General features: G+C 42.3%; 1 protein-coding gene across 1 annotated transcript in view; it reads right to left on the bottom strand.

Moving 5' to 3' along the window:
• Positions 1 to 18,360, bottom strand: part of LOC134350727 (glycogen phosphorylase, brain form) — a 103,053-nt gene that overhangs the window by 38,462 nt on the left and 46,231 nt on the right. Inside the window, exons 7-8 of the mRNA XM_063056337.1 lie at positions 7,261 to 7,343; positions 5,278 to 5,421 (exon numbers count right to left, since the gene is read on the bottom strand). Of these exons, the coding sequence (XP_062912407.1) occupies positions 5,278 to 5,421; positions 7,261 to 7,343 (227 nt within the window). The remainder of the gene's footprint in view (positions 1 to 5,277; positions 5,422 to 7,260; positions 7,344 to 18,360) is intronic.

The following is an 18,360-nucleotide window of genomic DNA, read 5'->3' as shown; positions in this document are numbered from 1 at the left end:
TGTGCTGTGTGTTTAATATTCAAACGTTACTTAAAATGTTATGATGCTATTGACTTACAAGTGACTTATAACTGACTTATAAGTGACTTATAACTGACTTATCAATATATTCATGCAAGGAGAATATGCGCTGTGTGTTTAATATTAAATTCATTAGATAAACCCTTTTAGAAACGAAATTGAGTGTATTAGCCACTTATCACCTATATTCCGGTCGTGATTAACTCCACACCACCCCCCCGAACAGAATCGCCAAAAACGATTTGTAGAAAAAAATCCGCACGTACACACATGCGCACACAGGTGCCTGCGCAAGGCTTCATGGTCATGGTAGTCTTTCTCGGGGTAAACAACGTATTTGACTGCTACTCTTGTCCAATGGCAACCCTACCCTCCCCCCCACCCCCGGTCGGCTGGTCTGCAAGAATATTGTCAATAATAAACCGGTCCGCAGTGCAAAAAAGGTTGGGGAACCCTGCTCTAGAGTTTATAGAGAATGGTGCAAAAAACAAAAAGCATCCAGTTCTGTGGGAGTAAATGCCTTGTTAATGAGAGAGGTCAGAGGAGAATGGCCAGACTGGTTCAAGCTGACAGGAAGGTGACAGTAACTCAAGTAGCCACGTGATACTACAGTGGTGTGCAGAAGATCATCTCTGAATGCACAATAAGTCAAACCTTGAAGTGAATGGGTTACAGCAGAAGACCACGAACATACACCCCTGGCCACTTTATTAAGTACCTCCTATACCTAATAGAGTGACCATGGAGAGCACTTATCCACCTGTCGGACAACTCCACACAGACTTTGTCACTAATGTCCCACTGGGAAGGAAATCTGCCATCTGCTCCTGGTAATTATCTACACGCAGCTCCAGACCCACTAATATAGTTGAATCCTTGGTTGGGTAGCAGCTCAGAATGAAGAATAAACACTGGCCTTGCCAGCAATGTACAAATTTTGTGAATGAATACACCAAAGTGTTTGTAAATGCATCAGCTGGACACTAAAATACAGCTTTTGGCTCACTCTTGTTGCAAAGCTCATTTCGCCTCCTGACTGAAATTTGGTGCAGCACCGTAGCATTGCAGTTAGTGTAACGCTAACATAGAGCCAGCTGCTGTCTGTGAGCTGGTTTTCTGTTCTCCCTGTGATCGTGAGGTGCTCTGGTTTCCTCTCCCATTCCAAAGATGTGTAGGTTAGTAGATTAATTAGAGTAAATTGGTGATGTAGGCTTATTGGACTGGAAGGGCCTGGTACCCTGCTGCAAGTCTCTAAATCTAAATCAATTTATCTTAATAGTGTGACAGTGACAGTGACAGTGCTCTTGCCTCCAAGTCACAAAGTTGTAGGTTCAAGTCTCACTTCAGAGAACTGTACATTCTTTCTGCATTGACACTCCCAGTAATATCACTATAGGGGTCCTGCTTTCTAATTAGATGTTTGACATTCGCAGGATAGATAAAGGAGAGACCCTTTTCTTTTGGAAGTGTAGGACACTACAGAAGAGTGAGAGGCTTGCCCAAGGATCAGTAGTTACCCCAACTAATTAACCTAACAAAGCACAATAAAAGCTCCTCTCTGCACAAATTGGCTGCTTAGCTCCTTAAATTACAGTCATGTGTGCTTCAAGTACTGTACTTCATTTTAAAGCACACTGGGTCATTGAGGTCATTTACATATATATTTTTGCAAGCACTTCATTGCACAAGCTGTCCCCATCACTGACTTTGCCTTACCATTGTAAAGAGAGCACAGCAGGTAGGTACCTCACAAATCAGTAACTTGATCCGGCTTGGCAAAGAGCCTGCAGGCTATCAGCAAGCGGAATCGGTTAAGTGCAGCTTCAAAACCATCGCTTAATAATGCACCATCATCCTGCTGAGTCATCACTGCAGTTATTTGTGTTGGTAATCAAACAAGCTCTGCTGACAGGGAAAGGGAAAGAAAACAAAAGGAGACTAAAAACAAAATAAGCAGGAGAAAGGCAAGGTCGAGGGTGAGCTGGATAGGGCAAACCCGACTGCGCAGAGGAAAGAACTACAGAAAGTGGAGGAAGGAGAGAAAGAAAAATTAAGGTGTGAGGAATTGGAAAGGTGAGCAGAAGGTCCAGTGGAATGAAATGTTTTGGTGGGGCTGGAAGGATTGTGGGGATGAGGAACTATGTGGTTGTGCAGTCGGCTGTATTTCTGGCTGGGAACAGGTTGAGAGATATTTCCCTTAGCTCTCAGCCCCATGCATGCCAACGGGAGAGGACAAGTAGCTAAACCTCACAATAACTAACCAAGGTAGAAGCAGACAACCAGTTATAGGTAGGAGAAAGTATGAAGTAATGTTGCAACTCTATAAAACCCTGGTTAGATCACACTTGGAATATTTTGTTCAGTTCTGGTTGCCTCATTATGAAAAGGATGTGGAAGCTTTAGAGAGTACAGAGGGGATTTACCTGGATGCTGCATGGATTAGAGGGCATGTCTTATGAAGGAAGGTTGAGTGAGCTAGGGCTTTCTCTTTGGAGTGAAGTTGGATAAGAGGTGACCCGATAGAGCTGTACAAGATAATAACAGGCAGAGATAGGGTAGGTAGCTGAAGGGTCTGCAATGTGCTGTAGAGTTCTATGTTCTAAGCCAACAGAAGTTCCTGTAGTCAGTAAACTACATGTTGTACCTCAGTAGGAATATATACAGCATTTGACACATTATTTAAAAAAAACACAATCTTGGTGTTTGTGTGATCCAAAGCCCTTTAAGTAGCTTGCTCTTCTCCCAATGAGTGACCTGAAGCTGCAGATGTGGGATTTCATCACATATGCCAGATCCTACTTGATAAACTGGTGCTGAGCCACATTCCTGAACCTCAGCAGATTATCAGGCTCATTGAGCGAGGCGGGGGAAGGAGTTCAGTATTACATGTACAGCAACACATATCTGTCAAGATAGAGTCCTTAAGACATAGGAGCAGAATTAGGCCATTCAGCCCATCACTATTCCATCGTGCCTGAATTATTATCACTCTTAACCCCATTCTCTGCCTTCTCTCCGTAACCTTTGACGCTCTAAGCAAGAACCTTTCAGTTTCTGCTTTATATATACCCAATGATTTTGTCTACATGGCCATGTGTGGCAATGAATTCCACAGATTCACTACCTTCTGGTTAAAGAAATTTCTCCTCTTCTCTATTCTAAATGGACGTTCCTCTATTCTGAACTGTGCCCTCTGGTCAAGGGCTCCCCCATATCTTCTTCACATCCACTCTATCTCGGCCTTCTAATATTCAATAGGCTTCAATAAGATTGCCTTTTATTCTTCTAACCCCCTGTGTGTGTGGGCCCAGAGCCATCAAGCACTCCTCATACTGCAAAGAGAAGACAGGAGATGGTATATCGGGATGGGTGTTACAGTTGTGAAGGGCATTGCTGAAGGAACCTTGACTGGTATCCATAATGCATGTAAAGATTACACATGTTGATGCTAAACGCGTCTGTCTGTTGAGCTGGATTTTCTCAGATGACTTTTAATTTCTTTAGTGCTATCAGGGCCACACTTATCCAGGGTATCCCATCAGAATGCTGACTCGGGGGGCTGATGGCAAAAGGGAAACCAGGGAACATACCATTCACCACAGAGTACTTGTTTCTGTGCTGCCCTTGCATCGCTCACAGTTATGTGGCTGCTCAACTAGTTTTCTAGTTATTGGTGACCCTCATGTCAGTGTTCACCAAAGACAACATCAATAGAATGCGATTACACCTCCACCTCCCCCCATTCAAAATTATTGTTGATTTGTACCTCTGTGATTCATTGTTTCTTGGATCTTATCAAACCATGCTGGTGGGCTGCACACAGCCCCAAGCTGCAACAGTACAGAAGAGTTAAAGGCCATTCAGCCCACCACATCAGGTCTGACCATGATGTCACTCTCTCACCTGCCTCATGGTCTGTATCGTTCTGTTCCCTGCCGGCTTACCTGTCTGTCTAAATGCCACTATTGTACCTACTCCTACCACCTCATTCTAGATACCTACCACTGTATGTAAAATAAAAATGCCTCACAAGTTTCTTTTAAACTTTCTCCCACTCATCTTAAACACAAGCTCTCTAGTGGGTGACATTTCCACTCTGGGATAAAGACTATATGTCCATCAATACCTCTCATAATTTTATAAGCTTCTATCTGGTTGACTCCCAGCCTCCACAGCACCAGAGAAAACAATCCAGGTTCACCCAATCTCTCCTTAAAGCCAATACTCTCTACTCTGGGCAATGTCCTGGTGAACCTCTTCTGCACCCTCTCCAAAGCCTCCAAACCCTTCCTGTAATGTGGTAACCAGATTTGCACTGAATACTCCAAGACCAGCCCAATTGAAGTTTAACACATCTGCAACATGACCACCCAACTTTTATACTCCAGGCCTTGATCGATGAAGGCAAACACACTATAGCTTCTTTGGCATCCCATCCGTGTACACTGCCATTTTCAGGAAGCTATGAATTTGCAGCCCAAGAGTGCTCTGTACATCAAAGTTCCTTAGAGCCTTGTCATTTACTGTCTGCTTTCCTCTTACGGTTGACCTCCAAAAATACAATACTTCTCACTTGTCTGGATTAAATTCCATCTACCAATTCTCCCCGCAATTTTTCAATTATCTACACTATTCTTCACTATCTATAACTCCACCAATTTTTGTGTCATCTACAAATTTATTCATCAGACAACCAACATTTTCATCCAAATCTTTCAAATCACAGTTGTTGCAGCATGGATCCTTGCAGATCATCACAGAGCTCCAGTCACAGAAATGCTTCTCCATCACCACCCTATGTCTTCTATGACCAAGGCAATTTCATATACTCAAAAAAACAATCAGATTTGAGAGACAGGATGTCCTCTGCAAAAAGCCATGCTGAATTTCCCTCTCAAATTCATGCTTTTTCATCCTGTCTCTAAGAATCTCCTCTGGTAATTTCCCTATGACTGATTTAAGGGACCCGAGACGTATCAGATGCATTAGAGGAACTGAACACCATCCAGTAAGAGAATAACCAGACATTCAAAACTTCTATGCAGGAAACATCACTGCGAATATTCTTGGAGAACTCCTCTAACAATGATTGACTTTCTCCCTTTGCAGATGATACAACTTCAGCCAGTTAATACAATTCCCTGATCCTCAATAAATGCAATTTTCCTTAGAACAACACTACTACAGCTCAAATCACTTGAACCCAGCAATATTTGCAATTACACTCCAGTGCAGATCAGTCCTGAGCAATATTACCTTTTCTGGGAATGTTTCAAATGAGGTTCGTACTGGATCTCGGCAACCAAACTTTGAAGACCTGAAGCGGCGGATGATATCCTGGAGTGTGGCAGCTACCACAAAGTATTCTTGCTTTAAGCGGAGCTCCTTCCCTTCAAAGAACTGCAAACATTTATCCCAGTTAGTGCCATATTTTCTGTAACAAACAAGGAGTGCAGATATACATCCAAAGAACAATACAATCCAAGCAGTGGTGGGAGCGTGGCTGTGTTTGCACGCAAAGGATGAGAAGATAGTGGGGACGATGTGGCCATAACTACTTCAAATAGATCACCTCCTGATCCTATTATCACCATTCCTGACAACCTTTTAATAATCCTGTATTCTGTTGGTTGACAAGAAACTTAATCGCATCTTGAAACTCAGTATTCCTTATTCTAAATGCTGTGCTGGGATTCTGGTGCATGAATTTTGTTTTAATTCATTCACAAGATGTGACAGTCCTGCTGCCTTCAGTACTACAGTCTTGATCATATTTGATACCAACAATTAAGGGACCCTCTGGTTTTAAAACTGCTTCCTGTATTTCCTATTGTTGCCTTAACCTGTAAACCTGTCCACTTTTGCACAAGCTCTGCATTCCTGGGCTCTTCGGAACATTTAGTATTCCTCATAGCTCCAACATGGTCTGTCCTGAGCCCAGCTGTGAAAGGAGAGGGGTTGGCCATGGGGTTAGCAACCCTATCCTGTGAAAACCCAGAGCTACAGAAACACCAACACCAACAGAAGTTCAAGAAACCTCATTCATGGAAGAGGAAGGATCTTCTGTGGGCTGCACCTGGGGACAACTTGAAAGACTGGCCCAGGACAGAGGACTTTGGCGAGCTGCTGTTGGCAGCCTATGTCCTAGTAGGGGCAGTGGGCTCAAGTAAGTACTCCTCCTATCCCCCTCAGACATTTCAGGAAACTAGCTGAATTATAATCATTCCTTTGTCTGAATATCCTGAAATTGTTTCACTGGCCATTTCTATTTACAGGTTTTATAAAACAAAGTCAAAATCTGGAATTTCTTGGACGGTGATTCTACATCATTGGATTATCTGTCCATTATACTAGTGTAGCCATGGTAACTAACCTTCCAATTATCCTGCTGAGAAGCCCTTCATGCATTTCCTGGACACATGGAGGGCTCTTTACTAAACAGCCCCCTGTTCTTCCTTAAGACTCGCACTGACTTCAAAGCAAATGGACTGCTCAACCACTTGGTCCATGTCGGTGTTTACACTCCACCTGATTCCTTTTCACCCAATCCTTTCAGCATATTTATGTCTCCCTTACGTTACCAAGCATTCTCTGGTCTTCACCCTGCAGTTATGTGCTCTCCTTTCCAAGCTTCACCCAATTTCCCAACAGCATTTATTGACAACCAATGTGTGTTTATATCCTCTGAAAGGGGCTATCTTCTCCATCGAACCTATTAAACCCCTTCATAATTTTAATAGACTTCCCTTTTCTCAAAGGAAGTTTGAAACCTTGAAAACAACAAAAACAAAATCCAAGCGAATTTGAGGTTTAAATGAGGTGGAGAAGAGTGTAAACCATGCTATGAAAAAGGAGCAGGCACAAAACGAATTGGGTAGTTTGTGCAGAGGCACAAAGGGCAAGCGGCCATCTTGTCTGCTGTACTAGTCTACCCATCACTCCCTGGGGACAATCTGTTCCGTTCACTTCAGCCCTCACTACCCTTCCTCTAACCTTCTCCATTTCGCCCTCCAACTTCTGCATTAGAGAAAATAGGAACACCAGAATGCCTTCCCATAGTGATTGTGGTACCCTTTCAGGTGGCTGAGGGATTCTGCAAGGAAGGAATTGGGACAACAGGTTACTATGAAAGTCCTGGAGGGATTTTGGAAGAGGGAGTTGTGTGGAGGGAGAAAGAAGCAAAGATCTTTCACGGGGAAGCGTGTACTCACTTAACCAAGAGTGCGTCGGTAGACTTACATTGTCATTGGGGTACAGGACTCTGGATATATTCTCAGCCAGGTTTCGATCCAGCACAGCCTGGATATAGTCACCAGTATTAACTATTAAAAGAAAGAAAACACAGTCTTCTCATTAAAAATTGATAAAAATTGAACACAATTTCAGTGCAACTTAAGCAGAATCCGATCAGGACCAGTCCTGATGAAGGCTGTTGGATTTTGACTGTTTATTCCCCTACAATGATACCCAACTTAGACCATAAGACCATAAGACAAAGGAGCAGAAGTAGGCCATTCGGCCCATCGAGTCTGCTCCGCCATCTTATCATGAGCTGATCCACTTTATCCTATTTAGTCCCACTGCCCTGCCTTCTCACCATAACCTTTGATGCCCTGGCTACTCAGATACCTATCAACCTCTGCCTTAAATACACCCAATGACTTGCTGAGTTCCTCCAGGATTTTGTGTGTGCTTGTTGCTCAAGATTTCCACCATCTGCAGAATCTCATGTCTATAGAAAGCACAAACAACGGGAATTCTGCAGATGCTGGAAATTCAAGCAACCCACATCAAAGTTGCTGGTGAACGCAGCAGGCCAGGCAGCATCTATAGGAAGAGGCGCAGTCGACGTTTCAGGTCGAGACCCTTCGTCAGGACTAACTGAAGGCAGAGTGAGTAAGGGATTTGAAAGCTGGAGGGGGAGGGGGAGATGCAAAATGATAGGAGAAGACAGGAGGGGGAGGGATGGAGCCAAGAGCTGGACAGGTGATAGGCAAAAGGGGATACGAGAGGATCATGGGACAGGAGGTCCGGGAAGAAAGACAAGGGGGGGGGACCCAGAGGATGGGCAAGAGGTATATTCAAAGGGACAGAGGGAGAAAAAGGAAAGTGAGAGAAAGAATGTGTGCATAAAATAAGTAACAGACAGGGCCTCAAACAGTCCTTCCAGGTGAGGCAACACTTCACCTGTGAGTCGACTGGGGTGATATACTGCGTCCGGTGCTCCCGATGTGGCCTTTTATATATTGGCGAGACCCGACACAGACTGGGAGACCGCTTTGCTGAACATCTACGCTCTGTCCGCCGGAGAAAGCAGGATCTCCCAGTGGCCACACATTTTAATTCCACATCCCATTCCCGTTCTGACATGTCTATCCACGGCCTCCTCTACTGTAAAGATGAAGCCACACTCAGGTTGGAGGAACAACACCTTATATTCCGTCTGGGTAGCCTCCAACCTGATGGCATGAACATCGACTTCTCTAACTTCCGCTAAGGCCCCACCTCCCCCTCGCACCCCATCTGTTACTTATTTTATGCACACATTCTTTCTCTCACTCTCCTTTTTCTCCCTCTGTCCCTCTGAATATACCTCTTGCCCATCCTCTGAGTCCGCCCCCCCGTCTTTCTTCCCGGACCTCCTGTCCCATGATCCTCTCGTATCCCCTTTTGCCTATCACCTGTCCAGCTCTTGGCTCTATCCCTCCCCCTCCTGTCTTCTCCTATCATTTTGGATCTCCCCCTCCCCCTCCAACTTTCAAATCCCTTACTCACTCTTCCTTCAGTTAGTCCTGACAAAGGGTCTTGGCCTGAAACATCAACTGCACCTCTTCCTACAGATGCTGCCTGGCCTGCTGCGTTCACCAGCAACTTTGATGTGTGTTGCTTGTCTACCGAAAGCAAAAAGCACACCCGGTTTTCTTCAAAATATAAGAATAGGACTGTTCTGTTCAAGTGAGAGCACTCAATTTAAGTTACAGAGTAGGTGTAAGAATGACATTTCCTCTGGTTTAGATATTTAGCGAGAAGGGGATTGCAGTTTCTAAATAAACTATCATCTACTCAGGACAGTTAAGAATTTTCTTCACCTGGAAAGTAATTAATCTTCAGAACTCCACTCAAGTGGGCTGTGGAGGCTCAGTAGCACAGTACAGTTAAGGCAGAGTTCAACAGAGCTTTCTGGACATCAATGGAATCAAGAAATAGTGGAATTACACAGGAATATGGCCCTGAGGTAAAAGCAGAAAGGCAAAAGGGGCAGAATATTCTGTCCATGTTTTTAAATAAATGGAATATCAAACAATGAAGAAAGCTCACAAGCTCTCCACTCTGTACTGGACTCTCTTTGCAACCCGTCATGTTACAGCAGTGTACTCTTGTACACTGAAGGTGCCGAACAGGCAAAGGGTTACAAACATGGGAAGTGTTACAGAGTCCAGATTGATGGAAAATGGGAGTCGCAACAGTAACAGCCATTACACCATAGCAACACAAGAGCTTTGGCTGTTAGGATTATACTGCTCCTCATGGAGAGGAACCGGAAGTCTCAGAGCATAACTCGTTGGAATTCTCCATTGACTGAAGGGTATCCAGGATGGTCATGTAACATAATTACAGTTCCATTTAATTACAGATCACTTTCACTGATTGAAGTTCACAGCAGTACGAACCTTCAGGACTCCTTGTTCCCAGATATTCTCACTATGTTGGTAGAGGACGTGGATATTTAACACCATCACATGTTTAACAGAGAAGGCAGGAGGTTTTGTATTTGTGCAAAGCTAGTTTTGTTTTTGATTGAGATACTGCTACCACTTCTTAGTCACAATGCACGAATATAAAACTGAAGTAGGAATTTGATTTATTATTATTATACCAATGCCCTTGAATGGAAAAGCAGACGATACAGTCCAGTCCATTACAGGCAAAGCCTTCCCCATTGAGCACATCTATGTGGAGCGCTGTCACAGGAAAGCAGCAACCATTAAGAACCCCACCATCCAGACCATGCTCTCTTCTCACTGCTGTCAAAAGGAAGGAGCTTCAGGAATCTCAGGCCCCACACCACCAGCTTCAGGGACAGTTGTTATCCCTCAACCAGAGGGGATAACTTCACTCACCCCAACACTGAACTGTTCCCACAACCTAAGGACTCACTTTCAAGGACTCTTCATCTCATGTTCTAAATATTTATTGCTTAATTATTTATTATTTTGTTTTTTTTTTAAATTTACTGTTAATACCTACAAGAAAATGAATCTCAGGTTTGTATATTATTATACTTTGATGATATTTACTTTGAAATTGTCAACATGTATTGAGATACAGTAAGAACCTTGTCTTGCAAACTGTTCATAAAGATCAAATCATCAAGTAGAACAAGGTATAACAATAACACTGGAGAACATATTGCAACAATTAGATAATGTGTAGTGTAGGTAAACAATAAAGTCCAAGATCATAATGAGGTAGACTGCGAGGTCAAGAGCCCATCTTACTGTACAAGGGAGCCATTTAATGGTCTTAGAATAGCAGGATAGAGGCTGTTCTTGAACCTGGTAGCACACGCTTTCAGGCTTTTCGACCTTTGGGGATTTTGATTTTGTTGGCTACGTTACTGAGGCAGCAAAGTGCAGACAAAGAGAGTGGGGAGGCTGGTTTTTGTGATGTGTCGAGCTGTGTGCACAGCTCTCTGCAGTTTCTTGCAGTCATGGGCAGAGTAGTTGCGATACCAAGCCATGATGTTGCATATCCCGGCTAGGATGTTTTCCATAGTGCACTAATAAAAATTGGTTAATAAAGTAAAATTGGCTACGAGACTTCCAATTGGCCAGCGCATTCTGTTCCTTCTGCTTAGTTCCAGCATTGCCAGTTTCCTGATTTAGATATCTGTCAGCGATTATTTTCAGATCTTGCACTTGGACAAGCACACAATGTTTACAAAGTCAACGCACAGCTGACAAGCCTGCTGTTTTGCAGATGAGATGTCAAACTTATCTTCCCCCACTCCCAAACTCTGTGGAAAAACACTATGAAAGGAAGAACACAAGGTGATTTTTTTTCTGGTTCCCTCTCTCATCCCAGTGGAATTCGAGAGAGATGGCAGGAGAATGGGGTTTGAGAGGGATAATAAATCAGCCATAATGAGATGGCCGAGCAATCTCAATGGGCCAAACGGCCTAATTCTGCTTCCATGTTGTATGGAATGGTAGGTGTAAAGTACTGCTGTAGAGAATCAGCAGGGAGTTGGTGAGTATGTGAGAATAGGTTACAGGGAAAATCATAGGGGTTTGATCTGGTGGTATATCAAGATAGAATGGGCTGAAAGGCCTCACATCACAAGGACCAATCAGAAACAAGATGACGATATTGTCTCACTACCCATTTGTGGGACCGTGTGCATGTAGTTTGCCTGCTGATTTTGCTACATTACTACAGAGGCTGCATTTTAAGATTATTCATTGGTTACAAATTGGTTTGAACCTCATCGGGTTGTGAAGGCACCAAGGCAACTTCAGATCAGCAGCAGCTCTTGTGCCTTGTGTTCCTGTTCTGCTATTCAATGAAATGTAGCTGATCTCTGACCTATCCTCTTATCTTTGCTTTCCTCAAACTCCTTAATACTCCTGGTTAACCTCAATATTATCAAATACACATAACAAATTATTTGATAGTCACAATATACTTCTGCCATCCCAAATTCACTTTCCCTTTTTGTTCCTGCTTCTCAACTCCTCCACCAGCACAAATACTTTCCCCTTATCTACGTTATCATTCTCTGTTAATGACAGTGAAACCACACCTTAACCTATTAAGCACCAGGAAGTACTGCACTAGTTTGTGAAGTCTCTCAATTTAACCTTTGCTTTTCAGGAATCATTCCTGTAAATCCATACTGCACGACCTCCAAGACAATATATCACTCTTAACTGAGGCTGACTGGTATTACTCACATAATATGAAAACAGAAAATACTCAACAGGTGAGAGGAAAACAAAACCGAAGTTGCAGGTTGAAGGCCCTTTGACCGGCATATGCATCGCTCATGTTTTATCCTGGGTTTTTAGCTGCAGCAGAAACTTGGCCCTCTTCTACATCCACCCTAAAACACTGAATTTCATCAGTATTACTGTTTATTTTCTGATCCTGTCCATGGCTTTGTAATGATCTATGTACATGGATATCTTCCAAGTCCATTTGGACCTCTATTTTTTAGATTCAGTTCTCTAGATTTTCACTATTTAGAATTGAAATAGACAACATGGAAAGCCATTGTCCAGTTTTGTCCATTAAGTCTGCTCCACTATTCCATCATGGCTGATTTATTATTCCTTTCAACCCCATTCTCCTTCCTTCTCCTGTAACCTTTGACACCCTAACTAATCAAGAAGTTATCAACCTCTTTTTTAAATACACCCAATGACTTGGCCTCTACAATCATCTGTGGCAACGAATTCCACAGATTCATCACCCTCTGGCTAAAGAAATTCCTCATCTCTGTTCTAAAGGATGTCCTTCTATTCTGAGGCTGTGACATCTGGTCTTAGACACCTCCACGTACTCTTCATGTCAAACTTAATGGCTCTTTCCAAGTTAATGCTTCTATCAGTACTGCTTACAATGTTGTCTAACTTCATGTCAATGGCAAAAATGGATACTTGGTATTCTATCTTATTGCATGCATGGGATGAATGGCTACTTCCCTGACACAGATCTTTATAATTATTTACATATTATACCAATTTAATTAACTGCTCTATTACTTACCACTCCAACCAATTTCCTAGCCAAGTCAATCATTTGATTTCAACGCCTTAAGTGTTAACTTCGGGAATTATCAGATATCTTCTGTAAATCTATCTATATAAATAACTAAAAACACAGTAAATGCCTGCCATCTCTTCAGAAGCCTTACAAGTTCAACTTGGATATCTTTGATCAATCAAATTTAAGGTGTTCAGTCACTTTGTCCTCAATCTCCAACAATAGTTTGTAGTTCTCCAGTTTTCCTCTCACTTATGTAATGATCTGACATGAGGAATTTTGGAAAATTACTGAGAGGATATTTGCAATGCTATTAAAAACCCAGGAACAAACTACGAGGGGTGATTGATAAGTTCATGGCCCAAGGTAGACGGAGTCAATTTTAGAAAACCTAGCACATTTATTTTTCCTACATCTACACACTTAGTCCAGCAGTCATGGAGCATATGGATCCCTTCTTTGTAGAAGATGGCATCTTGGACCTCCAGAAAGTGGTCCACAGCAGGGGTGATTGATAAGTTCGTGGCCTAGGGTAGAAGATGAGTTATTAACTTCAGACTTTCAGCGTTTTCACTCAAAGAGTTGTACTGCACGTGCATGTAACGAGAGCTATATAACTCATCTCCTTCTACCTTAGGCCACAAACTTATCAATCACACCTGCTGAACACCACTTCTACGAAGAAGGGATCCGTATGCTCCATGACTCCTGGACTAAGTGTGTACATGAAGGAGGGGACTATGTTGAAAAATAAATGTGCTAGGTTTTCTAAAATTGACTCCTTCTACCGTAGGCCACAAACTTATCAATCACCCCTTGTATATGTTTCTGGGGATAATGTCATACCTAAACGCTATTATTTTTAAAAACACCTTGTTCTCCGTAATTTTGGCTATTAGTGAGTACCAGATTCCCTGATGCTTTTGCCCCACTATAAATAATGATGTAGAGTGCTGAATTATGGTGTAGAACAGTTATTTTCTCACATTTTCCTTGTATTTTAACTTTTCTATGCTTGCTTGTACTTTTATATAATCACTTACATACATGCAATTGTTCGGCAAATTTTCCAGTGATTGCAGTAGTTGCTTCTGTATTTCTCTAGAAACTTCTTAGTTTTTCAGCAGCAGGGATCATGCTACTGGAATCTGATTTTATAGGTTAATTGTTATCAGGGAATTTTGTTTACCTCCAGTCGGAGTACAAGATGACTACGACTTATTTTTCTTTGTTTGTTTTCTTATCACTAAAAAAGTGGTCAAAAGCACCAAGTTTGTGGGTCATTCACAAAAAACACCAAGATCTAACAAGGGCAACTCAGCATATCCAGAAAATCCTGATTTTCATTTATGACATATTGCTCCTTAATATATTTTTGTTATTCCAATATAAAAGTTTATTTTGATTTTAATAGCCCATTTAAGTTACTTTACACATACTTTTACTAGCTCTATCAATCATTTTGTCACCTTTTGTCATTCTTCACATCTTTCTCAGGCAGCTAGATCTACATTTGCTTTTAATCAAGCCTTGCCTTTAAGCTCTTACTTGTCCCTAACTTCATGAACCATCTATGGCTGGCTCATTGGCAAGTACAGCAACTACTTCTTCACATAAACTAGGTCTAATCACAAAGTTATTATTTTAACATCTCCCACTGAAGAACTGTAGCTGTCTTTGGCAGTGAGAATTTTGAACTAATTGGGGGAGGGGAGTTGCAAAGAAATAATAATTTTATTATAAAATCCATTAATTTTAGAAATCTATAATTTGTTCATAAGTTCTCTGTGCTATTATATTCAAATTGTGGAGAATGCATAAACAGTTGGAACACAGTGCTAGAGGTTGTCAAGTTTATTAGCTGCTCAGAACTCTGTCAGCACTGCACAGTCTGTGCCAATCACACACACATACAGCACCATATAAGGAGAAGAATGGTCAATGTTTTTATAATGGAAGCAACAACATTTCATTTTGAGAGGGCAATAGGACTAATAAAGACTGCAAAAATCTGCTTTTGTTGCCAGACATATTCAATTGGCTTACAAGTTCAAGTTTAATTGCCATTCAACCATACACATGTATACAGCTAAACGAAACAGTGCTCTTCCAGGGCCATGGTTCAAAACACAGGACATACAGCCACACACAGCACACCTCGTTATGATGGCACATACAGTCACCAAACAATAACGGTTGTGCGCCCCTTATATGAAATTCAAAAATCCAAAAACGCTCAGAATCCAGAATTCTTTTGGGTGCTTACATGACGTCACAAATAGAAAATTCCACAAGGCGCTTGGAATATTCCCAGGCAATGCACATGTTTCTACTCACCATAGACAATTCTGAGAAGTGACCTCACATATGTCATGAACAGAATTTAATGAAAAATTGAAAACCTGCATAAAGCGAAAAATAGATCTCGATTGTATATTGAAAGAGTGGATTTGTCAGCGTCAGAGTGAACATGCGCTGCTTAACGGTAAGCTGATCGTGGAGCAAGCAAACAATGACAAAGTTGTAGGTAAATGTGAATATTCAGCGGGCTGGTTGCAGAAATTTAAGAATAGGTATGGCATTAAATTTTTAAAGATTTGTGGTGATGAAGCATCTGCTGATCACGAAGCAGCAGAGAAATTCATTGATGAGTTTGTCAAGATCATGGCTGATGGAAAATCTAGCATACTGAGCAGCTGCATTAGTACATACATGTGATGAACAAGTGCAAGGCAAAGGCAGCTTATCAGTAGCACTTAAGTTCAGAGTAGGGAATGATCGCAGTGCCAAACAGCTGCTGACTGTCCACCTGGACAACTGATGTAGTGATCGCTTATCTTTCTGATGGGTCAATGTACATCATTATTATTTCATGCACAAAATTATTACAAATATTCTATATAATTACCCTCAGGGCATATGTATAAGCTATATATGTAATGTAAATGGATTTTGTGTTTAAAGTTGGGTTCCATTCCCAAAGTATCTCATGCAAATATTCCAAAGTCCAGAAATATCCAAAATCCGAAACAATTCTGACCCCACAGTTAAAACAACATATGGTCTCTGCCAGGACACACTCTGGGTAGAATCGGTGTGGTAGCAGGAACTCTGCAACAATAAATGTACAATTTGAGATAGACTCCAGCATATTTCCAACTAGACATTGATCTGACAGCAATTTCACAAGAGACAATTGGATTATTCACTTAACAGCCATAAAAGTATTAGTGATGAGTAAAGTGAAAGTTTAACTGAGGGTTGAGAAGCTTTCCACTCATTGGTGACAATTCCACTTCCTTACTCGCAGGGGAGGTGCAGCTAGAATGGACGTGTTGAATGACCACAGGTGGGAAAATGGTACCGGAGTGGCTTGGGACAAGGTGACATCATCTCCAGGAGTGCATTCAATCAGAACTATATCTGTTGTTTCATATGGCAGGTGTTTTTCTCTTCACATTTCTAACTGTTTTTTGTCAAACCACTCCTCCAGCTCGTGGCCGCATTGATGGACTGCGGCAAAGCCGTATCGAATATTGGTGAGAGGGCATGTTTGGACCATGTGGAGGACGTCCAGGGTTGGGGCACCACAGAGGAATGCTGAGGTTTGTCGGGCGCTCCATCGGTGTAGTGTTTGTGCTGTCTTGGCATGTTGACTTATTGGTCTATTTGCGGCTGTCCAGTTTTTACTGGTAGCTGTAAGTAAAGCCCAGGAGGAGCGAGGTGGGGGCCATTGATCAGATCTCCACCCGGGGGGGGGGGGCACATTGGTGTGCCAGTATTGGCGCCACTCAGTGTGTTCATCTTAGGAGTTCAGGTTTTTCAAGTTGTAGAAAGTTTTTCGGGATTTGAGTTGGGAAGTTGGAGAAGAATTCTGATGAGCTTACAAACTGGAATGTTGTTGGGAAAATTTTGGATATGCTTGTAGAATTTTGCTGAAGCTGCTTTTCTACGGACCTCCGGGGGGAGCTATTCCACTCACCGTTGGGAGCCATTGAACAGGTGTGGATTTTAGGGCTCCTGAGAAGTATGGATCTGTGTATTGATGATGCTTGTGTGAGCACTTCTCTCCTACAGTAATCTGTAGTAACCATGCAAGAGTTCCTCCAAAGATTCAAAACTACATTTGATAGATTCTCTCCCCGCAAGGCAGGTTCACTTATGTGACAACGAAGAGAATATCAGTGAGCACATGGGCCTGAATGGAATCTGCCCTCAGCAAACCACAGTGGTGTAACAGGAAAGGAATTTGTTCTTACTGACTGTTTAAGCAGCATTCTGGCACCAAGTCAACAATCACCAACGATCAGTTTGTTTAAAGTACAACCTGCTTGAGGCTGCAAACTTCACTATTTTAACTCTGCACACAATTTTATGGACACAACCTGTAGTTCTCAGCAAAGGACTTCAGTCAGTGCCTGAGGCTAGGGGTGCCAGGCTTACTGGATTTAAAACATAGAGGACTGTCTTAATCGGTGTCCCAATGATGAAAAACACAAGGGAATCACTATATAGCTTATTTAGCATTATATGCAGGACATAGGTGTGACTTTCAGATGAAAAGTAAAAGTCTCTCTCCTCTTAAACAGGCACCAAAGACCCTATAATGGAGTAAGAGTGAGAGAAATATTCCTGATGTCCAGACCAAAATCTATCTTGCAGCCATCATCACTACAACTAGTGGAAGATCACTGTGTGCAAATTATCCTGCTTGCTTCCCATGTTACCACAGTGACATCACTCCAGAAGTCCACTGCTGGTTCTGAAGCACCTTAGTGTAAAGTAATCCCTTTCTGATTAACTTGGCTCATCATTGCTGGTGGAATCCCCATCTGACGTGAGCTATTTAGTGGGTCACAGAATGGCAGCACACAAGGAATAGCAGTAAATAACAACTATATGTTATGTGACAACAAGATTATCAACCCTTCCGACTAATCACCTGATGCGGTTGTGGCCAACTAGAAAAACATTAATTCAATATAGGAAGAATATTTGGGCATTTAAAAATATTATAAAGAGTAGATACAGGGGATAAACAGTGATTTGATTAGGTGGGGAGGTTGAACATCCTGCAGAACCAATGAAGGTCCCCCCCATTTTCACACTGGAATCAGTTGGTATCTGTTCTCCCAGCAGCACATTGGAAGATTCATATTCATTTACTTATCACTTGTACACCAAAACATACAGTGACGTGGCCTGGAAGACTAGCGCACCTCCAGGGTACCAGATTTTCATGCTTTGAAGGTGGCCGGATTCAAGGCCGGTGCCGCCAGCTGATGCGTTGTGGGAAACGGAAGATCGAAAGCAGTGAGCTGGCTGCATGCCCAGAGACCCGAGTTCTTTAGGCACAGAGCTTGGAAAAAGCAACGCAACAATCTTTTAACACCATAAATCAGCGAGTTGCTTTGCTATGTCTCCCCTCTCGCTGTGAAATGGGAACATCTCTTTTTCCTTTATTGGGAAAGAGGGAGAAAGCCTGTGGTATGTCGAATTACCAGGTGAACAAGTAGCCTTTGGCGTACTGCAAGTCTGTATTTTTATTGATGCTTTGCTGCATGCTTGAGTGCT

The sequence above is a fragment of the Mobula hypostoma genome, chromosome 8, assembly GCF_963921235.1.
Source record: "Mobula hypostoma chromosome 8, sMobHyp1.1, whole genome shotgun sequence".
NCBI classification, from domain to species: Eukaryota; Metazoa; Chordata; class Chondrichthyes; order Myliobatiformes; family Myliobatidae; genus Mobula; species Mobula hypostoma.
The sequence above is the reverse complement of the archived record's forward strand: the minus strand, read 5'-3'. Positions and strand labels throughout refer to the sequence as shown.